Genomic DNA, 23259 nt, shown 5'->3' on the forward strand with positions numbered 1-23259 from the left:
TGCTCTCTTTCCTTTTCCATGTACAGAGTTCTTGCCCACTTGCTTCAGACACTAGTATTAAAATGTCTCCTTCTTTACAAACAAAGCATGTTTGGAGGTTGATTAAATGAGGCTTCTTTTTTAGAGGTCATTTCATTTGGTGAATTCATGCCTTTGTCATTGAAGCTATAATTCCTGAAAATGGCACTTTTTCTTTGTGTGTGTGTGTTTTACTTGAAATTCAGTCAAAGCTGGAAGAGGCCCTCAACTTGGCAACAGAATTCCAGAATTCCCTACAAGAATTTATCAACTGGCTCACTCTAGCAGAGCAAAGTTTAAACATCGCTTCTCCACCAAGCCTGATTCTAAATACCGTCCTTTCCCAAATAGAAGAGCACAAGGTAACTGATATTATGATGCTGCCTTCTTTTTGAAAGCACTAATTGAAAGAAATGCCTCTTTATCTTATCTTAAGCTTAAAAAGAGCACTGTTGTTCCCTCAGGTTTTTGCTAATGAAGTAAATGCTCATCGAGACCAGATCATTGAGCTGGATCAAACTGGGAATCAATTAAAGTTCCTTAGCCAAAAACAGGATGTTGTTCTGATCAAGAATTTGTTGGTTAGCGTGCAGTCTCGATGGGAAAAGGTTGTCCAGCGATCTATTGAAAGGGGGCGATCACTAGATGATGCCAGGAAGCGGGCAAAGCAAGTAAGTTGGGGAAGAAAGATACTAATTCACTGAAGACTCTTGGGCTGCGTGTACTGAGTCTCTGGAATGATTCTCAAATGTGCTGTATAGTGTATATACTCATTCCTGTTAACTTATTTCTTACTTAATTTTAGTTCCATGAAGCTTGGAAAAAACTGATTGACTGGCTAGAAGATGCAGAGAGTCACCTGGACTCAGAACTAGAGATATCCAATGACCCTGATAAAATTAAACTTCAGCTTTCTAAGCATAAGGTAAAGCAGTTAATTGTTCTTAGTTCCTGAGCATGGTATTCAATAAAGCTTATAGCTTGCCAAAAATAAAAATCAGAGTTAGTAAAAAGAAGACCAATTGGTTAATGTTTAAAAGTCAAGATGATGAAGCCAGGGTTCCATTTTATATACAGACAGTCTAATCGCGATATTTGCTCGTTTAAATAACAGTTTAAGCAAAGTAGTTTAGAAGTAACTAGTTAAAACTGTAGGCTTTTATAGATTGTCAGACACTTCTGTATATGGTATAAGCAAAAAATTATAAATTTCTTAGGGCTAAGCTATGGTTAATTTTAGTTCAACAAAAGTGGTGATGTTCATACTTTATTTGGTTTCTAGCCTGAAAATTCAGATTCTTTTGTTCCGAATCAGAATGTCATCCGACTTTTAACACTTTTTTTTTCTTTTCTTTCTGGAAACACAGGAGTTTCAGAAAACTCTTGGTGGCAAGCAGCCTGTGTATGATACCACAATTAGAACTGGCAGAGCACTGAAAGAAAAGACTTTGCTTTCCGAAGATACTCAGAAGCTTGACAATTTCCTAGGAGAAGTCAGAGACAAATGGGATACTGTTTGTGGCAAGTCTGTAGAGCGGTGAGCATGAGTGTCTCCTTCAGGGGTCTAACTGGGATCCCAAAAGTAAGAGGTTATTACCAGACTCTATAAAATGGTGACAAAGCTAATGTATCAGTAAGAGGTTTTGTACCATCTTAACGCCACCAGTTAGTTCTAAGAGCATTGTAAAGTAATTTGAATAAAATATATTAAAATTCTTATTTTAAACTTGAACCTTACTATATTAGAGGCCCATAAAATCAAACCAACAATAATAGAAGATTGGTAACTCAGAAATATTTGTAAATCATCAATGTGTAATACCAACAGCTATCTTATTCACTGCTCTTGAACACTCCAAAGCCTCTACGTGCATTACCTCATTTAATCATAATGATACCTGACCTTTGCTGGGCAATTTTGATAATTTAATCCTCATAACCACTGAGGTGGGTGCTACTTTTAGTGCTATTTTACAGGTGAGAAAATAATCACAAAGAGGTTCTTAACTCTCCTAAGGTCACTCAGCTACTATACTGGCAGAGCTGAGGTTTAAACCACAGCAATTTGGTTCTAAAAGTTGTACTTTTATCTATTTATACCCACTATGCCATGCTAAATATTACAGTATTGCTACCCTATTTGTACTTTCCCCTGCACCTTTTTATTTTATTTTATTTTTTGGCTTTTTGAGACAGTGTCTAGCTCTTTTGCCCAGGCTACAGAGCTTACTGCAGCCTCCAACTCCTAGGCTCAAGTGATCCTCCCACCTCAGCCTCTTGAGTAGCTCAGACTACAGGCTTGTGCCACCATGCCCAGCTAATGTTCTTTGATTTTTTTTTTTTTTTTTTTGGTGACAGATTCTCACTGTGTCACCCAGGCTGGAGTGCAGTGGCACTATCTCAACTCCCTGCAACCTCTGCCTCCCAGGTTCAAGCAATTCTCCTGCCTCAGCTGCCCGAGTAGCTGGGACTACAGGTGCACGCCACCACGTCCAGCTAATTCTTAAAAATATTTTTAGTGGAGACGGGGTTTCACCATGTTGTCCAGGCTGGTCTCAAACTCCTGACCTCATGATCTGCCTGCTTCGGCCTCCCAAAGTGCTGAGATTACAGACATGAGCCACCATGCCTGACCATTGTTTTTTATTTTAGCAGAGACAAGGTCTTGCAATTGCCCTGGCTAATGACCTCTTAACTCCTGACCTCAAATGATCTTCCCACCTTGACCTGACAAAGTGCTAGGATTATAAGCGTGAGCCAACACTTGGCCTGTATGCCAGTTTTTTTTAATGAGGCGACTGAGGTTCAAGGAGGTGAAGAAACAGCCTAGGGTCACACGACTGATACTGAGCTAGGAGTTGAACTCCTGACTCTAGATCATTACCAAAACCATCATGTTTTACTTGGAATGGTATAAAGTGATTAACACAGACGTTGGGTTGTTAGGGTGTGCCTGTGTGGCACTGGATTATAAGATGCCCAAAGGGTATATCTGCCTGTCCCCTGTGCTACCCTTAATCCATTCTAGAGGGTGGTTTGATTTACAGTGTCTCACCATCTCTTCTTAGTCACTTTTTACTCTAACTGTTCAAACGTAGAAGTCACTCTCTATATAATACAGAGTTCAAGCAGTATTCCCTCTCAGCAGGCAGAATTGTGGGCCATTCATAAAAGGAATCCCTAAGAATGATAGCATTTGTGTGCATTTCTCAGGCAGCACAAGTTGGAGGAAGCCCTGCTCTTTTCTGGTCAGTTCATGGATGCTTTGCAGGCCTTGGTCGACTGGTTATACAAGGTGGAGCCACAGCTGGCTGAGGACCAGCCTGTGCACGGGGACCTCGACCTCGTCATGAACCTCATGGATGCACACAAGGTAGGCGTGAGGTCTGGGCTACATGGAGTGCAGTGCCCTAGGGTCTTCTACATGCTGCCTTCTGCCTTTCTTTCTAGGGGAGAAAGAGCCTGTCAGTTGCTCTGTGTGTTTAAACAAACTGTTGCTGAGATTCTGCATTAGTCACAAAGAATTTACCAAAATTGGTTTGATTCAGTTTGGCAGTTTGTAAACTTCACTTCAAGGATGCCCCTCTTCCTGTGTGTTTTTCTCAGTTGAGTCACAAAATGAATTTAAATTTCAACAGAAACCCATAAGATATCCATTTCCACTGACTCCTAAAATGGAAATGAGTGATTTTTTTAAGCCACTTCTGAACCTAAAAATCCTAACACCACACACAGCAATATTTAACATAATCGCTACCTGTCATGTTGAACTATGTAATATCCTCCTGTTTCAGCACAAAACATTGAACTTTACCTTGAAATTACAACAGGTGTGTGTGTGTGTGTGTGTGTGTGTGTGTGTGTGTGAGAGAGAGAGAGAGAGAGAGAGAGAGAGAGACAGGGTCTCGCTCTGTCTCCAGGTTGTAGTGCAGTGGCACCATCTTGGTTCACTGCAGCCTCAGCCTCTTGGGGTCAAGTGATTCTCCTCCCTCAGCCTCCTGAGTAGCTGAGACTATAGGCGCATGCCACCATGCCTGGCTAATTTTTGTATTTTTAGTAGAGATGGGGTTTCACCATGTTGGCCAGGATGGTCTCAATCTCTTGACCTCATGATCCACCTGCCTTGGCCTCCCAAAGTGCTGGAATTACAGGTGTGAACCACTGTGCCCAGCCACAACAGATTCTTATTATGTGCACAGCAGATATGTTTTTATTTCCCATAATTCTGGAAACATTCATATGATGATTACCATTTTATAGATGAAGAAACTGGGCCTCAAGCAACTTTTCAAAATTATGTATCTCCTAAATGCCTGAGCTAGCATTTAGAGCCACATCTTCTGGTGGGTTTTTTTTTACTTTTTCTTTCTTTCTTTTTTTTTTTTTTTTTTTTTTTTAATGAAATTGAGTCTCGCCATGTTGCTCAGGCTGGTCTTGAACTCTGGGGCTCAAGCAATCCTCTCATCTTGGCCTCCCAAAATGCTGGGATTACAGGCATAAGCCACGGCACCCAGCCTAGTGGTTGTTTCTTATACATTGTTCTGCGTCCCTCTGTGTATAAAAGACACATGTTTAGAACCTACCAAGGAAATTATTCTTTCCCAGGGGTTTCTCTTATTGGACTCAAAACATTCCTCAAACTAATTCTCCTATTTTCTTTTCTAGGTTTTCCAGAAGGAACTGGGAAAGCGAACAGGAACTGTTCAGGTCCTAAAGCGGTCAGGGCGAGAGCTGATTGAGAATAGTCGAGATGATACCACTTGGGTAAAAGGGCAGCTCCAGGAACTGAGCACTCGCTGGGACACTGTCTGTAAACTCTCTGTTTCCAAACAAAGCCGGCTTGAGCAGGCCTTAAAACAGGTAAGAGACATTTGCTGTTTCAACCCAAGGGATAGATCTGAATGGATTTATTTTGTTTTTCTTTTATGAGAATCTGTTCTAGCCAGTCTTGAAATAAACGTAACAGTTGAAAATTGATATTCTGGCCGGGCGCGGTGGCTCAAGCCTGTAATCCCAGCACTTTGGGAGGCCGAGGCGGGTGGATCACGAGGTCAAGAGATCGAGACCATCCTGGTCAACACGGTGAAACCCCGTCTCTGCTAAAAATACAAAAAATTAGCTGGGCATGGTGATGCGTGCCTGTAATCCCAGCTACTCAGGAGGCTGAGGCAGGAGAATTGCCTGAACCCAGGAGACGGAGGTTGTGGTGAGCCGAGATCGCGCCATTGCACTCCAGGCTGGGTAACAAGAGCGAAACTCCGTCTCAAAAAAAAAAAAAAAAAAAGAAAATTGATATTCTGAATGTTCTATAAGACTTTAACATTTATTTTGAGAAATAATGAATTCAGTTGATTTTCAAAGCTATGAATGAGAGATAACCTTTGTGGAATTTTGATGAGGCCATGAAACATCTGAATGAACACTGGACCCTTTCCCTGGCATGTCCCAGTTTCTAGGTCCTTGGCTGCAGAGAGAGTTCAGTCTTTTGTGCTTGGTTATTTTAGGCGGAAGAGTTTCGGGACACAGTCCACATGCTGTTGGAATGGCTTTCTGAAGCAGAGCAAACGCTTCGCTTTCGGGGAGCACTTCCCGATGACGCAGAGGCCCTGCAGACTCTCATTGACACCCATAAGGTAATCCAGCCTTGGGGGTTTGTAACCTCATGCTACCCACCACCATGAGGGCTGCCTGCCACTAAATGAAAGCAATTTTTTCATGGAAATACCAGAACTCACATGAAAAGGAACAAAACCAGAGTGGGTTTAGCCCATTGGTTTAGCAGGAATAGAGAGGGAAGTGACTGATGCGTTTTGTGACACCTTAAACGTTAACATTCATTCATTTATTCTTACAAAAGTAATACATGCTGGTTGTAAACAAGTTTTTAAAAGATAGTATTATATATATTTTTAAAATGTGGACTATTTCATCTTCTTTACTCCTCACCTGCATATGCCTTTGTTTGCCTTTCCTTATATTACCAGCTTTAGGCCCTGATCTGATCCCCCAGAACCACTTACAAAGCTATAGAATATGGTGCAGTAACTGGGGTCTCAGTCTGTCCTAATGACATGGGAAATGTTGTTTCCCCTTTTTAATTTTTATCCACCCAGAGATTTTAATCTTGGTTTTGTTGTTATATCCTGTTATGGGTGTTTTTTAAATATTATGAGTTTTTTTGTTTTGTTTTGTTTTTTAGTAGTAGATCCAAAATATTACTGTTTTTACAATTATATTTTTCCAATACAAATATGTTTACCAATATGAAATGAATAAATGAAAAATGGGATTAAAAAAGAGAAACTAACTCAAATAGGAAAAAGGGGACATACTTCTGTGTCCTATTCTTTGTTGTCATCTCCACCAGAGAAAGTCATTCTTGTGTGAACCCCTTACCTTCCCATAACTTTTAGAGTTAAAATGCCATAGATAACTAAGTACAGGCATTTAGAGGTCTGTGTCAACACATGAAGGAAAAAGCAAACATTGAAATATTTCCCCCCTCAGTGTAAACTAACAGTGCTGCCAATGTAGACTTTGTAAGTTTTTGTTTTCAAATCTTTTTTGTTTAGGAATTCATGAAGAAAGTGGAAGAAAAGCGAGTGGATGTTAACTCAGCGGTAGCCATGGGAGAAGTCATCCTGGCTGTCTGCCACCCCGATTGCATCACGACGATCAAACACTGGATCACCATCATCCGAGCTCGCTTTGAGGAGGTGAGTCCCCAAGTTCAGAGGAGGCCTGCACACGCGCAGTAAACTGTCACTATAGTATAGTATTTTTCCCCCAGGTAAGGAATCTTTAACTCACCATGAATATCTCAGCAAATACAGTTAGCATTTTAGGAAAAACTGTTTTCTTGGTAATGTGTGGCAACCTAGAGGAGTGGTGTTGGCATAGTGCTATGTTAATAGTGACTTCCAGTGGACATGCTGTGTGTGGTGTCTCATTCTTCCTGGGAATAACTTTTAACAGGATGTACAGCTGACCCCTGAATAACATGTGTTTCCACTGCACAGGTCCACTTATATGCAGATATTCAGTAAATACAGTTAGCCCTCCATGTTGGTGGGGCCCACATTCACAGTCAAACACGGATAGGAAATACAGTATTCACAAGAAGCAAAACCTGTGTATACAGAGGGTAGATTTTTCAAGGTTCCACAAAACCAATTACAGGCCTTGAGTATGCATGAATTTTAGTATCCACAGGTGGTACTGGGACCAGTCTCCCGTGAATACCAAGGAACAGCTATAGTAGATTTGCTTTCAGGAGGGCTGATATTTTATTCCAGCTCTTATCCCAGCTGTCACTAGGGTAATAGTGAAGCCTCTTGACTGTTTGGGTGGTCTGTCTTCTAAAAAGTCATTATGTTAGGGCTGGGTGTTCATGCCTGTAATCCTAGCACTTTGAAGAGGCTAACGCAGGCGGATCATGAAGTCAGGAGTTCAAGAGCAGCCTGACCAACATGCTGAAACCCCATCTCTACTAAACATAGAAAAATTAGCCAGGCATGGTGGTGCGGGCCTGTAATCCCAGCTACTTGGGAGACTGAGGCAGGAGAATCACTTGAACCCAGAAGGTGGAGATTGTGATGAGCTGAGATCGCACCACTGCACTCCAGCCTAGGTAACAGAGCGAGTCTACATCTCAAAAAAAAAAAAAAAAAAAGTCATTGTGTTGGCTGGGAATAGTGGATCATGCCTGTAATCCTAGAACTTTGGGAGGCTGGGGCAGGTGGATTACCTGAGCTCAGGAGTTCAACACAAGACTGGTCAACACGGTGAAACCTGTCTCTACAAAAATACAAAATTAGCCATGGCATGGTGGTGCAGGTCTGTAATTGCAGCTACTTGGAAGGCTGAGGCAGGAGAATCACTTGAACCCAGGAGGCAGAGGTTGCAGGGAGCCAAGATTGTGCCATTGCACCCCAGCCTGGGTGACAGAGCCAGAGTATGTCTCAAAAAAAATAAAATAAATAAAAATAAAAAGTCATTGTGAAAATCAGATGAAAAAGGACTTTGGAAACAAAAGGGTATGCTTGACTGAAAGTGGCCATGATTTTCTTCTTTTTCCACAGGTCCTCACATGGGCCAAGCAGCACCAGCAGCGGCTTGAAACAGCTCTGTCAGAACTGGTGGCTAATGCCGAGCTCCTGGAAGAACTTCTGGCATGGATCCAGTGGGCTGAGACTACCCTCATTCAGCGGGATCAGGAGCCAATCCCACAGAATATTGACCGAGTGAAAGCCCTTATCGCTGAGCATCAGGTGTCTTAACCTTACTGTGTAGTCACTGGTGGTTTCTGTGTTGGTCATGGATACCAAGTCCTTTGCCCTGTGTATTTGTTTTTAAATTGCTGCTTAACACATTGCCACAGACTTAGCACCTTAAAACAAGACATACTTACCTCATGGTTATTGTGTATCAGATACCTGGGCATGAGTTAACTAGGTCTTCCTGAAGTCTCACCGGGCAGAAATCAAGGTGTGAGCTAGTACTACAGTCTCATCTAAAGTCCAGGGCCCTCTTCTAGCCTCACTCAGGATGTTGACAGAATCCAGATCCTGGTAGATGTAGGACTGAGGTCTTTACTTTCTCACTGGTTCTCAGCTAGGAGTTGCTCTTGGCTCCTAGAAGCCCCCTCAGGTCTTAGCCACACAGCCAGCAGGAGAAACTGTCCAAGGTGCTATATGGAGTTTTGAAATGTAATGGAGAATGAAATGTAATTAAAGGAGTGACTATTCCATCATTTGCCCACACTCAAGGGGATTACACAGAGTATACACACTAGGAGTGGGCATCTTGGGGGCCTTCTTGGAGAATTGTGCCTGCCACAGCTTGTTTTTATTGACCATCATCTGAGCCAACAGCCCACTGGTCTATCCCCATTATATCTGGTTCAGAAACTCTCGAATGAACCCAGTGATAGTGAAGGTGCACATCAGACTAAACAATGGAGGAAAGTTCAGTTGAGCTATCTTCATAATGTATCTAATATATCCTTTAGAGGCAAATACCGTTTTTTTTCTTTTTTCTTTTTCACTATCTCCAGTAATGGCTATAAGTAAGGCAGATACCATTTTTAATCATGATTATTTACACTGAATTCAAGCGTGAATCATGATTAGTTATACTGTAGACTATAATGGTCTTTTTAGTTTATATAAACAATTACCCCAGCAAGTGAGAACTTACTATATAGTTTTTCCACTTTATGATGGTGCAAAGGTTATACGTATTCAGTAGAAACCATACAGTTCAAGGCCAGGAGCAGTGGCTCCCACCTGTAATCCCAGCACTTTGGGAGGCTGAGGCAGGCAGATCTCTTGAGGTCAGGAGTTTGAGACCAACCTAGCCAACACAGTGAAACCCCGTCTCTACTAAAAATATAAAAATTAGTCGGGTGTGGTAATGGTTGTCTGTAAACCCAGCTACTCAGGCAGCTAAGGCAGGAGAATCACTGGAACCAGTGAGGCAGGGGTTGCAGTAAGCGGAGATCGCACCATTGCACTCCAGCCTGGGTGACAGAGCAAGACTCCATCTCAAAAAACAAACAAAAAGAACCATTCACTTCGAATACCCATACAACCATTCTGTCTTTCACTTTGATTACATGAGATAGTCAACACTTTATTATAAAATAGGCTTTGTGTTAGATGATTTTGCCTAACTATAGGCTAATGTTTTGAGCGTGTTTAAGGTAGGCCAGGCTAAGCTATGATGTTCCGTAGTTCAGGTGTGTTATATTTTCAACTTAACGACGGGTTTATCAAGGTGTAACTTTGTTGTAAGTTGAGGAGCATCTGTCCTTCCTATGGGATGTACCTATATTGACACCTGCTCTCTGAGAGATTATCTTCTTCCTATTCAGTTCCTCTCCTTTCTGTTTTCCCCCCTCCCCTGTGTCTTCAGTCTCTCCCTGTTTACTCTTTCCTCTAAGGCTTCCAGACATGCCCTTCCAACCCAGTGTTCCCCTCAAGTTACCATTGTGTTGCCTCCCTCCATTTTCAGCTACGCTTTTTGTTCCCTATCTCATCTCCTTTTTTCTCATCACTCCCCAGGTCTCTGTGGTCTGGCTGACACCGTTCTGGTCACATTCCACTGGCTAAATCCACTAAATCCAACAGATATTTTTTAGTCTTTATTTTGTTTGATATGTGACATAGCTGGCTCTTCATCCCTTCCCAAAACTTTCCTTTTGACTTCTGTGTCCTTTAATCTTTGTGTTTTCCTCTGATCTCTCTGACCATTCCTTTTTAGCCTTCTTAACTAGTTCCTCTTCCCTGCCTATTAATTAATGTTGTTCCCTGATGTCTCATTCTTGATGCTGTCCTCGCACTGCTGAGATTTATCTAGTCTAACAACATAAACTATTACCTGTAAAGCTTCTGCATCTTTTTCATCTCCAGCACCATCATCTCCTAAAGTCCAGACATACAGTAAACTAGAAGCAGCTCTAAAATTCCACTTTATCTTTGCCTCCTTGCCTGATGTCACTTGTCCATTCCAGATCTGCCTCCCCTTTCCTCATTCAGAGCCCTGTGATGTCTGGAATTACTCCTTTTCCTATTCCCCCTATATCTAGCCACTCACCAAAGCTTGTCAGTCCTACTTTCTTTTTTTTTTTTGAGACGGAGTTTCACTCTTGTTACCCAGGCTGGAGTGCAATGGCGCGATCTCGGCTCACCGCAACCTCCACCTCCTGGGTTCAGGCAATTCTCCTGCCTCAGCCTCCTGAGTAGCTGGGATTACAGGCACGCACTACCATGCCCAGCTAATTTTTTGTATTTTTGGTAGAGACGGGGTTTCACCATGGTGACCAGGATGGTCTCGATCTCTTGACCTCCTGATCCACCCGCCTCGGCCTCCCAAAGAGCTGGGATTACAGGCTTGAGCCACCGTGCCCGGCCAGTCAGTCCTACTTTCAAAATAAACTCTTGGCTCCATCTTTCCTGACCTGGCTCTGGCCCTCACCATGTTTTGCCTCAGTTACTGCAGTGGTTTCTTGCCCTGTCTTCTCACTGCTAGCCACTCCCCATACCACACTCCCCCCTGCCCCCACTCACATCGCTCCACCTCGTACACTGAAGCCAAAGTGATAGCTTGAAAGCATAGATCTGATCTTGTCTCTTCCCTGGATCGAAATCCTTCAGCTGCCCCCCATTGCTCTCAGAATAAATGGCCAATTTTCAGCCTGAAACTGAAGCCTTTTGTGATCTGTCTCCTGCCTGCCTCTCCAACCCTGCCTCTTGCCAGTCCTCCGATTGCATCCTCTGCAGAGCCAATGAGTGGAAGGGTCCTGGTCACAGGACTGTTAGCCATCTCTGGCTCTGTTGAGGTTGCACCCTCTTCTAGGACTGCCCTCCCACCATTTGTTGACTATTTCTTCATTCCTCAGTGTGTCAGTCCATTTGCATTGCTATAAAGGAATTCCTGAGACTAGGTAATTTATAACGAAAATAGGTTTGTTTTGGCTTACAGTTCTACAGGCTGTACAGGAAGCATGGTGCCAATATCTGCTTCTGGTGAGGGTCTCAGGAAGCTCAGAATCACGGTGGAAGGCAAAGGGGAGTCAGTGTGTCACATGGCAAGAGAGGGGGAGAGAGAGGAGGAGGAGGAGGAGATAGCAGCCTCCTTTTAAACAGCCAGCTCTCATGTGAACTAACCGCAAGAACTCCCTCATTACCATGGAGAGGGCACCAAGGCTGCCCCATAACTTAATTACATCCCACCAGACCCCGCTTCTAACATCAGAATTCACATTTCAACATGAGATTTGGAGGGGACAGATATCCAAACTACATCCCTTGGTAACTCAGCTCAGGCACCAGCCCTCTAGGCAGCCTTTCTAGCCACCACAGGCTGTAAAGTATTCATCCTAGCTCTTCCTTTGCCTCCCTGTATGGCACTCAGTGCTCTGATTCTTCGGCTTTTATCACTCATCAATGAGCTCCTTGAAGTCAGAGTCCATGTCTACTCCTTCAGGTCCTTAGCACCTGATAAAGTGCCTTCTTCAATCAAGTGTCTTAAAAGGAGTGATAGAGCATGCAAGTGCACCTGTCACTTTGTCAATCTATAATCAGCCTGGCCTTTGTTAGTAAAACATTGCCTGATTCCACTTAAGTCCAATAAAATTTTAACTCTTTTTCCCTTTTTTGTGTGTTTAACAGACATTTATGGAGGAGATGACTCGCAAACAGCCTGACGTGGACCGGGTCACCAAGACATACAAAAGGAAAAACATAGAGCCTACTCACGCACCTTTCATAGAGAAATCTCGCAGCGGAGGCAGTATGTTTCCAGCCCCCTGTGTTAGGATGCTTCATTCCTGCTAAATGAAGATGAGCACTTTCCAAATACCTGTCAAAAAATGTTTATTCCATTTTCAAAAACCATGTTGGTTTTTTGAAACTCACTTTCTTACATTGACAGTCAGTAGCTATACTCCATATTCATGGATTGATAAGAAATTATGAGGTGGTTAAGCTTATTCTTTAACAGTGGCCTTTCCATTGTTTTGGTGATCAGCACTAGCTGTTTACATTTGGTTTGCACTAATTTAATTGAAAATAAGGCAGCTCCTACAGAATGTGTTGCTTTTTTAGTTGAGTTAACATGTCCTCAGCTTACTAAGGTAGGACGACATTGCTTGGAGATCTATATGCAGCAGGTAAGCATGTTCTGAGAGGATCCATACTTTCGGAATTAGTACACCTCTGTATCTAAATGTTGCCGAGTCCTGTATTTCTTTTCTCAGTTTCAGACTGGATATTATTCTAAAGATCTCCTAAGTTTATACATACAGCTATTTCTCTTTGTATAGTAACCAGCTGTTCTAATCTTGTAATTGTTTTTCCTTTTAGGGAAATCCTTAAGTCAGCCAACCCCGCCTCCCATGCCAATCCTTTCACAATCTGAAGCAAAAAACCCACGGATCAACCAGCTTTCTGCCCGCTGGCAACAGGTGTGGCTGTTAGCACTGGAGCGGCAGAGGAAGCTGAACGATGCCCTGGATCGGCTAGAGGAGGTAATGTGCTGCTGAGTGGCCTTCCCTGAAGCAAGGTGAAACAGAGCCCTTCTGAGGCTCTCTTTTTTTTTTTTTTTTTAATTTATTTTGTTGCATTTTAGGTCCAATAGCTGAGGCTCTCTTAATGTGAACTGTGTGCCTTAACTTAGTTCTTCACATAGAAACAGACCTGTACCAAGCCAGTACTCATTCCTTGGTGCCCCTGAATGAAAAAAGACACATTTGTAAGAAAACCATTTATGACAGAGTAGGCTGAAGCTTCTAGGTGTGGAAAGCAAGAAAACAGCCAGTCTATGAGGGCCAGGACCCGATCTGCCTCAGCATCTTGCTGTGGTTGGGAATCAGGAACAGAACTTTGGAAATTTATCTCCATATATGTAGCACAGCACAAAAATGACAATTGTTGAGCCTTTCATGTAAAAATATATGCTACACATGAAATAGTAGTAATCTTTAATGATTTTTTTATTTTGTTAGTCTTCACTAGATCATGAAAAGCAAATCTATTTTGAAGTGTCATTACCCAGTATAAAAAAAATATAGTAGAACTATAGTTTCTAAACAGGCCTCTAATGTCTTTTGTATTTTTTTATTTGTGCATATCAAAGCAGCTTTGCCTGGAAGTGAGTGTTCTGTGTTTTTGTTTTTTGTTTTGTTGTGTTTTTTGTTTTTGTTTGTTTTTTTTTTTATTTTATTTTTTCCATAAGTCAGTTGACTTTTAAGCTTATTGGGTTCTTGGTGCTTTTTTCCCCCATTCCTTCTAACTTTGCAGTTTGAAAGACCGAGGGAAAACTGCTGCACTGTTGAAGTCATTTTGAGGGTATATCATTAACATAGACTTAAGTAGCTGAAAATTGTCTTACCCACTGCATAGGCCTACTGTTTTCCATCAAGGCCAAATATTTAACATGGATGTCAGATGGGCAATTTGCTCTCTCTGGTGCCATTCCAAAGAAACATGCTTGGTTACAACGCTGGGTTCCTATTGCTTCCATCCGGAACTCAGATTTTCTCATTGAGCTCTCAGAAGATAGTGGTAAACATGAACCTCATAATGTGAGCCCTGTGTGTGATTATGTAAACAACTTAATTGAGGAGTGCTAAGGACCTCCTTTCTGGGTTGCAATCCCTTGCATCTAAAAGAGTGATCCTTTGAAAAGCCCAAAGGGAAAGCAAGGCTGGCTTCACCCATTCTCATTCTGTGTGCTCCATATTTTCCATGGTGGTTGTTCAGTTACTGTTTTTCTTGCTATTCCATTATACCACAGCTCATGTAAATAGTCATGGCTTTAAGTGAAGGAGCCAGAATGTGCCTTCACAAGAGAAGCAGACACACAGATTTCATTGTTGATGCCCCCTGGAAGGCCTGCATGGCTTTACTGGATATCTGAAAGTTTGGGTATGCTCTGGGCAGCTTTTGAGGGCCCAAATAATAAATCTTACTGACACTTCTGATTTCTTTGTAGCTGAAGGAATTTGCCAACTTTGACTTTGATGTCTGGAGGAAAAAGTATATGCGTTGGATGAATCACAAAAAGTCTCGAGTGATGGATTTCTTCCGGCGCATTGATAAGGACCAGGATGGGAAGATAACACGTCAGGAGTTTATCGATGGCATTTTGGCATCCAGTGAGTCTAGTCATCATTCCAAACATGGGTCACACCTGGATTTCTTGCCCTTTGTAGAACCTGTGATATTCTGGCTAAACGGTCTTTCTGAAGCTGGCCAGCTGCTGTGGCTCACACCTGTAATTCCAGCACTTTAGGAGGTAGAGGTAGGAGGATTGCTTGAGCCCAGGAGTTTGAGACCAGCCTAGGCAACATAGACTCCCTCTCTACAAAAAAATAAAAAAGTTAGCCGGGCATGGTGGCACACCTGTGGTCCTACGTACTTGAGAAGCTAGAGTAAATCACCTGAGCCTGGTAGGTCAAGGCTGCAGTAAGCTGTAATCATGACAGTGAACACCAGCCTGAGCAACAGAGTGAGACTGTCTCAAAAAAAAAAAAAAAAAAAAAAAAAAGACAGTGGGTAACCAGAGGGTTGGGAAGCAATATAATTTGGTTTATGTTTTAGTAAATCACCATGACTACTATAAATATTCACTTATCCCTTTGTATAGCAATTTGTTGAGAATCTAAGACAGTCTAAACATAGGAAAACTTCATGCTATTAATGTCAGACTGTCACTGTTCTGAGACAATCTGAGCATCCAATAATTGTGGGGCGGATAAGTATATTCTTGAGTTGAGTGGTAGGTCTGTGGAAGGTTGTAATATTATGTTTATGCCTTTTGGTATATCTGAAATGTGGAATATTACCTTCTTTTTGTTGCATTTGCGACAGGGGAGACTGTAAGTGGATACGTAATACTTTTCAGGAAAAATCAAGACATAAATTTTTTTTACTCTTAAAAAGTATTTCTGGCTAGGTGTGGTGACTCACGCCTGTAATCCCAGCAGTTTGGGAGGCCAAGATGGGTGGATTACTTGAGGCCAGGAGTTCGGGACCAGCCTGGCCAACATGGTGAGACCCTGTCTCGGTGAAAAATGCAAAAAAAATTAGTCAGGCTTGGTGGCGTGTGCCTGTAATCCCAGCTACTCAGGAAGCTGAGGCAGGATAATTTCTTGAACCTGGGAGGCAGAAGTTGCAGTGAGCTAAGATCATGCCACTGCACTCCAGACCTTGTCTCAAAAAAAAATTAAAAAATGGTTCTATAACTGCCGTCCAAACAAGTAAGCCCTCTTAATGTCTTAATGTTTCAAAATGTGATTCCTTTTCTCCAGAGTTCCCCACCACCAAGTTAGAGATGACTGCTGTGGCTGACATTTTCGACCGAGATGGGGATGGCTACATTGATTATTATGAATTTGTAGCTGCTCTTCATCCCAACAAGGATGCATATCGACCAACAACTGATGCAGATAAAATCGAAGATGAGGTATGGGAAATATTTATATTTTGAGTGCACTTGTGACTATAGGTTTATACTGTCCTGAATTTGGTTGGGTTCAGTGATCATATTAGCCTTTGACTTGTCTGTTGGGAAATAATTATTTGTAGTTGTGTGTTGAGATCTGTTTGGATAGCATTTTAGAGTCCCAGAGGATCTCTGACATCTGAGCTCTAGCTCAGGCTGGATGAATTACTCAAGTGATTCATGTCTGTGTGGTGCTCTGAAGTTTACAGAGAACCTTTGCAGGGCACTGGACTCATCCTGGTTCACTGGTCTTGTGTTAGGGATAGACTCATCACACTCCTAAGCATGCTACCTGGAATCTAGGGAAATGGTCTACCAGTGTAGCGTTTAAGGGTTGAAGTGGACTACTGGGCATGGTGGCTCACACCTGTAGCCCCAGCACTTTGAGAGGCCAGTGCGGAAGGGTCACTGGAGCCCAGGAGTTCAAGACTAGCCTGGGCAATGTAGTATGATTCTAGTCCTGGCTACTCAGAGACTGAGGTGGAAGGATACCTTGAGCATGTGAGGTCAAAGATGCAGCTGGCTGTGATTATACCACTGCACTCCAGCTTGGGCAATAGAGCAAGACTTGTCTCAAAAAATAAAAATAAATGCTTAAAAGGGGGGTAAATGCAATGTTTAAAATGGTATATACCCGTCATGCTTTTTGCCTCATTAAAAACTACCACATTGGCCGGGTGCGGTGGCTCAAGCCTGTAATCCCAGCACTTTGGGAGGCCGAGGCGAGTGGATCACAAGGTCAAGAGATCGAGACCATCCTGGTCAACATGGTGAAACCCTGTCTCTACTAAAAATACAAAAAATCAGCTGGGCATGGTGGTGCGTGCCTGTAATCCCAGCTATTCAGGAGGCTGAGGCAGGAGAATTGCCTGAACCCAGGAGGCGGAGGTTGCGGTGAGCCGAGATCGCGCCATTGCACTCCAGCCTGGGTAACAAGAGCGAAACTCCGTCTCAAAAAAAAAAAAAAAAAAAAAACCACCACATTGAAACTAGCAAATTTATTAGTCCCCTAGAAATCCTAGCATCTGTTGATAACAGATCTTGGGAAGGGAGAGGTGCTGGAACAGGTCTTGGGAGTGGCCCTGGAACACACCAGGACTGACTTCCAGGGGATCTCAGGCTCCTAGTGTGAAATTCAAAGCAGTTCATAATTTGCTTTATTAATAATTTGATTTTGATACATACATATTAGCACTTTTCTCTGAAGGAATTTTGCAGCAAGAATAAAGAATGTGTTGTTGGGAATTTCTTTCATGCCTTTTCTTTCTCAGTGTCTCAATTAGTTCACTTAGTAAGAAGAACATATACTAATTTGGAACAGAAGATAAATGCATGTGTCAAAAGCCTGAAATGCCTAAAAAGTAAATAATGAATAACTTCCCTGTTTATGTGTAAAACTCTTTGTTTCTCTGAATAGGAAGTCTTGCTCTACACTTTACACTTTTCTTTTTGTTCACAACCAATAGGTTACAAGACAAGTGGCTCAGTGCAAATGTGCAAAAAGGTTTCAGGTGGAGCAGATTGGAGAGAATAAATACCGGGTAAGGAAGAGAAAAACCACTCCTTTGTGGTGGTGGTTTCTCATATGTGACTGATCCCACCTTTTCCTCCTGATGCTGGGAGACCCAGAGCCTGTTGGACTTGAGCTGTGGTCACTCTCTGACCTCATCTCTATAGATGCCAAGTGTCAGGTACCCTGTTCCATCTGAAAACTATTGCCATATCCAGCTAGATAGTAGTTTGTATTTGAGTTTCAAGATAGGAGATATTTCAGAGCTGTCACTTTACATCTGATAAAGTCTTTAGGGGGATGAAGTTACCTTTGGAAACAATTATGTCTAATGACTGACCACTTACTCCCAAAGAGATGGTCATTGTGAGCCTGAGCAGCTCCCAGGCTAGAGAGGCCTGGGGAAACTCTGTTGAAGCCCCAACAGACACTGCCTGCTCTGAGCTGTGCTACACATGGGGCTCAAGAGCACTGAGGAGACATTAGGCTCAGTGGTCTTCCCTAGAAAGCCGTGCTAAGTGTGGCCATAACTGACAGTGAACTATACCTGTGTTTTAGCTTCTTTTGGGACCAGGGCCTGGGGCATAGAAGAATCTGAAACAGGTCTCCTAAAATACATTAATAGCTCATCAAGATTTTCTAAAGTCCTAAGAAAAATCTACGATTGGTTGGCCGGCCGTGATGGCTCACGCCTGTAATCCAAGCGCTTTGGAGGCCAAGGCGGGCGGATCACCTGAGGTCAGGAGTTCAAGACCATCCTGACCAACATGGTGAAACCCTGTCTTAAATAAATAAAATAAAGAAAAATCTTCAATTGGCAAAGAGGATTTAGATGGCCATGTTAGATCGCACTGAGTAAGAAACACAGGAAGATCCATGTTTCATTAGTATATCCAAAATGTCCTCAAAGTACACCAAATCTACCCCATGCTAGAGTTTCCAGAGGAGTGCTGGGTGAATCTCCTTTAATCTAACTTAGGGCATTTAGTTAATAAAGCCCCAGGTAATCTTATGCTTGCTTGATGGGTTTTGTTTTCTTGTTTTCTGTTTTTAATTATCTGTGAGAGAAATGAATTAACAAGAACAACAGAGTCGAGAGTTAGTTCATAATTTATAAAACCACATCCCTGGCTGGGCATGGTGGCTCACGCCTATAATCCCAGCATTTTAGGAGGCAGAGGCAGGTGGATCACTTGAGGCCAGGAGTTCGAGACCAGCCTGGCCAACACAGTGAAACACCGCCTCTCCTAATAATACAAAAATTAGCTGGGCTTGGTAGTGCACGCCTGTAATCCCAACTACTGGGAAGGGTGAGGCAGGAGAATTGCTTGAACCCTAGGGGCGGAGGTTGCAGTGAGCCAAGATTTTGCCACTGCTCTCCAGCCTGGGCAACAGAGCAAGTCTCTCAAAAAATAATAATTAAAATTAAAACCACATTCCTTTGGCAGGAGCTTGATAAGAATGTGTTCAGTGTGTGTCACTTTGCCAGAAGAACATGATGATGATTTTCATTCCTTAGTGTTAATTTGACAAAATGTTCTCTTTTTTTTTCCCCTCCTTTTCCGCCATCCTTTACTCTTACTGTGTGTAGTTCTTCCTCGGCAATCAGGTACAGTGTGCCTTGCAATGTTCTCTTTCTCAGTGGATATGGTCTGTGTAGCTAATGCTGCCTGTCCTTTGCTATGGGGAGAGGATGTAATCTGAAGCATGCCTGGGTCACACCTGGTTGTCTTACCAAGTGGAGAAACTGCTGACGGGGCCAGCATTGCAAAGCTGTCTTAGCAGCAAAAGAATATAATTTTTTATAAAGGAGATGAAATGAAGGAAACTGAAGCTATGGTATCAATCCATTCCACTTCTAAAAAGAGCCTGGTTTTGTACTTCTGTGTTAGAAGTCAGATTATCAAATAGCACAGTTCTTATTTATATTAGAATCTCTTGACAGTTAATAAATTTTGCAATGTATGGTAAATCAGTTCCTGAAGAACTTCAGTAATGTTTAAATATCTTATTAATATTTGTAGTTAGTTACACTTACATTTTATAATTATAAGGTACCTGAGAAGTGTAGTGTGGAGATCATAACTGGCCGTGGCCTGAAGTAAACTAATTATGGCCAGTGAGCCAAGATTTAATGGGACCAAATTAGACTTGGAAAAAACATTAGATGCTTTGACTCCACTTGGTAATGCTAACCTTTCAGATCTTTTTTGAGTGCTCTGGGGTCCTGTGTCCTCCAATGTGGAAGGAAGTTGCATGAGTAAAATCTGTCTCTCTGATAGGAAATTATAAATCCTAAGAGTTGATTTGAGGCCCTCAAACATCCCAGACCTTGCAAGTCACTATAATAATGTTCTAGACCAGTGGGAAGAACAGGGGCTAAGAGAAAAAAAAAAAAAAAAAAAAGTAAAGATGAGAACAAACTGGCTTTAAAAAAAATAATTGCTTGAGCGTGTCGAATATGCCTATTTGCTAATGACTATGTGTGAATGCTAGCGTGCCTTTGAAGAGTGCTGACACCCTCCTCTACTGCGCCATTGACCAGGAGAGAGTCAGATGAGTTCTAATGTTCGGAACAGAAATGTGAAGTTCATTTTATACACAGGCACCTGAGGCCTCAAAGGTCACATGCCTACTCTCACATGGCTAATGTCAGCCACTGCAAAAACCCAAGTCCCTGTAAGGGGTTTTCCTTTTAAAAGGTAGAAACAACAGTTACTGGCCCTTAGGACTCTTATTCTGAGTTATTTGCCTCACTGACATCCCTGTCCTACTAGGTGTGCTCAGGTCTCCATTTTTAGAGCTGCCATAACCCCTCCCACCACTCATGACTCTGGCCTCAACTTCCCCAGCTATACTGTCTGCTGGCTTGGTCAAACCTCCTTTCCCCAATAGCTTTGCAGAAACAAGTTAGAATCTTTCAAAGAGAACTTCAGTTAGAAATCAAGGAGGGGAGAAAACATGAAATAAATGGAGTGATAAATTATAGTACACAGTATTCAAAGAATAAAGAACTCCCAGGGTTCCTTCCTGATTCACCCTGGCAGACGTGCAGGCGCACACTCCCTGCCTCTCACCCATCCAGAGAAAACCCTTTTCAGTGACTCAGACCAGCACTGCTCTTGGGTGGGATCCTTCTTGTCTCCCCGAACCTGCTCCCACAGGGCTTCCCATTTTTACTTGTGGGGCCTGGCTTCTGAGGGGGACTCTCACAGAGCCAGGGAGTGGGGGCAGCTTCCTTCCCAAGACAGGACATGTATTCTCTTTCAAGTCTGGGTTCAGTGCTGCTGCTACCACCACACAATGCTTTTGCTGTAGTTACTTTGTATAAACATGTTTAAATTGTATCAGATAGAGGTGTGGGACTACTTTTATTTTCAAAGTAAAGGGCTGGGAGGGAGGCTACAGTATTTTTTAGTCGCCTCGCTCATGCAAATAGTGCATTTGAGTCAGAGCAGCTAAGGAATATGGAAAATTACCACAAATACTAATTTTGAGGGAAGATGGTAATATGACCTCATATATCCTTTTTTGCATTTTCAGTTTTTCTGCCTTATTTCAAAGTTACAGTTTTCTTTTATAACTTTGAAATCCTACCACTTCCATACCCAAGGAAACCTTGAATTAAATAATTTTAGGAATTTCCATTTCTCCAACCAAATGTTTGTTTGTTTTGGAAACTTTGCATACTTCTCTTTTGTTGCTCCTTACTTCATTTTGGAAAGAGGGTAATTTATGCCATGAGAAACTCCAAATGTTAACATAGAGCTGGGAAGTAGGAATGTTTGGGCAAGAAAAAAAAGGGAAAACATAAATAATCAGAAATATGCTTGTTTTAGCATCCAAAATGATTATTGAATACTATTTGTAATCATCATGGGAGCTGCAATTTTTAGTTGCTTCAACTCAATTTTAATATAAATATGACCTAATCATTTGTTCAGCTGAAGAAACTTTTCTGCTGGTGGCACTGCAATTAGCAAATACTTAGGGTTTATTTCTGAAAACCTGATGCAGAAAATCAAATTTTCTTCTAAGCTTGTAATAATGATGCTTTGCAAAGGTTTCCTTAAGGCTTGAAATATTACTTGCTATTTTCCATTTAGCTTTTAAAGCATACTGTATTCAGAAGTTGACATCCACCATCTTAGGAAAATAAATTAGCATACCAAGAAGATGGATTTTTAATTGGGAAGAATCTCTTTTAAAAAATCAAATGACCTAATTCACTTTGTCTTCCTACCTCTCCTTTTTGGTGCAGAGGCAGTGGTGTGACCATGAAAAGTTAATTTTATCCCAATAGAAAGTATCTAAAGTATCTCAGCTGGGCATGGTGGCTCATGCCTGTAATCCCAGCACTTTGGGAGGCCAAGGCAGGCGGATCACCTGGGGTCAGGAGTTCGAGATCAGCCTGGCCAACATGGTGAAACTCCGTCTCTACTAATAATACAAAAATTAGCTGGGCATGGTGGCGCACACCTGTAATCCCAGCTACTCAGGAGGCTGAGGCAGAAGAATCGCTTGAACCCAGGAGGCAGACGTTGCAGTGAGCCAAGATCATGCCATTGCACTCCAGCCTGGGCAATAAGAGTGAAACTCTGTCTCAGAAGAAAAAAAAAGTATATCAAGACACTGGTCTTTAGCTTGATATTTCTGCTTTTCTGTTTTTAAAATCCTTTTGTGAAATATATAAAAATGCAAAACTGTGAGAATTGAAAATTCTCCCTTAGCTATCAAATAGTCATTCCTGTCTGAAGACAGTCTGCTTTGGGAGCAAAATATAGAGCTGCTTTAAGATGTGTTTATTAATTAAATTTCCTTTTGATTCTACAGTTTGGGGATTCTCAGCAGTTGCGGCTGGTCCGTATTCTGCGCAGCACCGTGATGGTCCGCGTCGGTGGAGGATGGATGGCCTTGGATGAATTTTTAGTGAAAAATGATCCCTGCCGAGGTAAGGAACCACTCTGAGCATGAATTACATGTTAGGTACGGCCCCAGCAGTGTTTTTTTATGCTTACAGGAAGCATTGATGGTGGGGTCTGTCTGTTTTTTATTTGTTAAGCTGCCCAGATGTCATCCCACTAGCACAAATTTGAACTCAGGCGTGCCAGCATAGGCCAGGGAGAAAAACTGAAGAGGTTGATGCTATTTGGGGAGGTAGGTCTAGAGGAATGCAGTAATGAGAATTAAGAATGTATTGGTGTTACTCGAATGTTTACGTTTGGGGTATTAAATTAACAGTATCCTAGAAAGGAGCCTGGTGAAGCCCTTTAGGTTCCCTCTTAGTGCCTCAAATCTCTTTGCCTGTAATTCCTGTGACTGACAGGGAGAGTGATAGGCCCTTCTCATACAGGGAAAAATTGGTGAGCCCCCTGGACCAGGAGGGAGGATAAAGACACCTACATGTGAGCTAATTCACTTCTAAGACAGGTGGCCACCTAAGCAAGACCATGGAGTATATGGGGTGTCTTTCTGCTAAATGTGAAAAGGCTGGCCTACCAGCCCAGAAACATAAGGAAACTGTCAATTTAATACGAGCATATGAGTGGGGGCACCTGCGGCTAGGGGGTGTGTGGGACTGCAACAGGGAAGAGATGAGCAGTTCCAATTGCTAAATCCTCTTCAGCTGTGTCCTTGCCTTTCTCCTGTTAGCTGAGCTGCATGTGGGTGCACAGGAGGCTCCCCAACTGTCTGCCAGTTTGTCTTTCTTGACTAGTTTCTGC

The 23259-nt window shown here is 42.4% G+C and overlaps 1 protein-coding gene across 34 annotated transcripts in view; it reads left to right on the forward strand.

Annotated features, from left to right (window-relative positions):
• Nucleotides 1–23259, forward strand: part of MACF1 (microtubule actin crosslinking factor 1) — a 410941-nt gene that overhangs the window by 371597 nt on the left and 16085 nt on the right. For 16 of the 34 annotated variants that reach the window (XM_032247548.1, XM_032247549.1, XM_032247550.1 and 13 more), the window contains 17 exons: nt 225–380; nt 483–689; nt 824–943; nt 1386–1555; nt 3232–3391; nt 4684–4878; nt 5523–5651; nt 6591–6734; nt 8100–8288; nt 12192–12312; nt 12885–13048; nt 13657–13671; nt 14515–14677; nt 15833–15987; nt 17493–17567; nt 19128–19145; nt 22370–22487. In XM_032247548.1, coding sequence (XP_032103439.1) covers nt 225–380; nt 483–689; nt 824–943; nt 1386–1555; nt 3232–3391; nt 4684–4878; nt 5523–5651; nt 6591–6734; nt 8100–8288; nt 12192–12312; nt 12885–13048; nt 13657–13671; nt 14515–14677; nt 15833–15987; nt 17493–17567; nt 19128–19145; nt 22370–22487 — 2299 coding nt within the window. Of the gene's footprint in view, nt 1–224; nt 381–482; nt 690–823; nt 944–1385; nt 1556–3231; nt 3392–4683; nt 4879–5522; nt 5652–6590; nt 6735–8099; nt 8289–12191; nt 12313–12884; nt 13105–13163; nt 13324–13656; nt 13672–14514; nt 14678–15832; nt 15988–17492; nt 17568–19127; nt 19146–22369; nt 22488–23259 lie in introns of those variants that run through there. The other 18 variants (XM_032247560.1, XM_032247559.1, XM_032247552.1 and 15 more) reach the window with 5 other exon arrangements.

This window comes from Sapajus apella, unplaced genomic scaffold (genome assembly GCF_009761245.1).
Source record: "Sapajus apella isolate SASKATOON/1434 unplaced genomic scaffold, GSC_monkey_1.0 scaffold62, whole genome shotgun sequence".
Classification (NCBI taxonomy): Eukaryota; Metazoa; Chordata; class Mammalia; order Primates; family Cebidae; genus Sapajus; species Sapajus apella.